The 1321-nt window shown below is 62.8% G+C and overlaps 1 protein-coding gene across 1 annotated transcript in view; it reads right to left on the reverse strand.

The window, feature by feature from the left end:
* LOC104072628 (mediator of RNA polymerase II transcription subunit 24) overlaps positions 1–1321 on the reverse strand; it is a gene marked incomplete at its 5' end in the record, with an annotated part of 5429 nt that overhangs the window by 3885 nt on the left and 223 nt on the right. Inside the window, 4 exons of the mRNA XM_009572146.1 lie at positions 48–312; positions 406–581; positions 940–1039; positions 1175–1321. Coding sequence (XP_009570441.1) covers positions 48–312; positions 406–581; positions 940–1039; positions 1175–1321 — 688 coding nt within the window. The remainder of the gene's footprint in view (positions 1–47; positions 313–405; positions 582–939; positions 1040–1174) is intronic.

Below are 1321 nucleotides of genomic sequence, written 5' to 3' on the forward strand. Positions count from 1 at the left end.
AGCCGCGGCGCGGGGGGGCCCAGCCACCTCCCTCCTCCACCCCGTACCTTGACCAGGTTGTTGCAGAACCAGTAGACACCCCCCATGTGCAGCAGGGTGTCGAAGATGTGGATGGAGCGGCTGTCGACCCAGCCCTTCTCCAGCACTTTGGTGAACACGCTCATCAGCACCTCCTTGATGGGCTTCTTGGGAGGCAGCAGGTTCCAGTAGGGGATGGTGTCCATGCCCGTGGAGGGGAACTTGATCTGCGTGGCCGTCTGCTGCAGGACGTCCGCACACATGTGCTCCAGGATGGAGCTCATGATCACCACGCTGCAGCAGAGAGAGACAGCGTCACGCAGGCCCCGGGAAGTGGAAGAAGGGCAGGAGATGGCACAGCACAGGGCCTGGTGCACTGGAGCTCACCGCTCATTGTAGAACTGCAGCGTGTTCTCGCCGTACAACGGGGTGGCCAGCTGCCGGATCATCTGCAGGGACTTCTCCCGCTCATCCAAGCCCAGCATGCGGACGTGTGCCACCAGCCAGGCCACCGCGCACACCGCCATGCTGCACACCTTCCCCTTGATGTTGTCTGTGATTTTCTAGGAGAGGAGATGGAAGCAGAGGTGGATGAGCACAGATGTGTGGATACACAGGCTTCATCTCAGCATCACCTCCCGGGGCTGTGGGCTTGCAGGGTCCAAGCCCTTCTCCAGGGGTGAACCTGCCCCTGCCAGCCCCACTTCCACCAACGGGTGGTTCGGGGCAGCAAGGGGCTGGAGCCACATCAGTTCCCCACCCAAGTCGTGAAGGAGCCAGCAAGCTCCACAGTAGCTGCAGGAGCATTCAGGGCAGGAGGACAGGGGACACCTGCCCTGCTCAAGCCTTGGCCCCTCCTCGGGACACAGCGCAGTGCCAGTACCCCTGCTCTGCCCCACACCATCCTCCTGCCAAGCCCACCTGGATCGACTCAAATGTGAGGACACTGTTCTCCCAGGCGTTGAGGATCTCCAGGATGGCGGCTGAGATGCTCAGACATGCCTCGTGCCACTTCATCTGCCTGCCGAGGAAGAGAGAGGCGGGGGGGGTTCAGGCACTCGTTCAGAGCAGCCACGGGGCTGGGGAAGATGGGGTGGGCGCTCCCCTCCCGGTCTGCCCCGGCCCAGCAGGGTGGGCATGCAGGCTGAGCTCTTACACCAGCTTCATCTCGGAGGAGTTGTTGAGGAGGGCGACCAGGGACTCCACCTTGGTGGAGTCAGGGCGGAAGCAGGGGTGGTCGGGGTTGAGGATCTTCCCCTCCTCAGGCATGCAGGTCAACATCCAGGTCTCGAAGAAGGGCACC

Source organism: Fulmarus glacialis, unplaced genomic scaffold (genome assembly GCF_000690835.1).
Source record: "Fulmarus glacialis isolate BGI_N327 unplaced genomic scaffold, ASM69083v1 scaffold22792, whole genome shotgun sequence".
In the NCBI taxonomy this organism is placed as follows: domain Eukaryota; kingdom Metazoa; phylum Chordata; class Aves; order Procellariiformes; family Procellariidae; genus Fulmarus; species Fulmarus glacialis.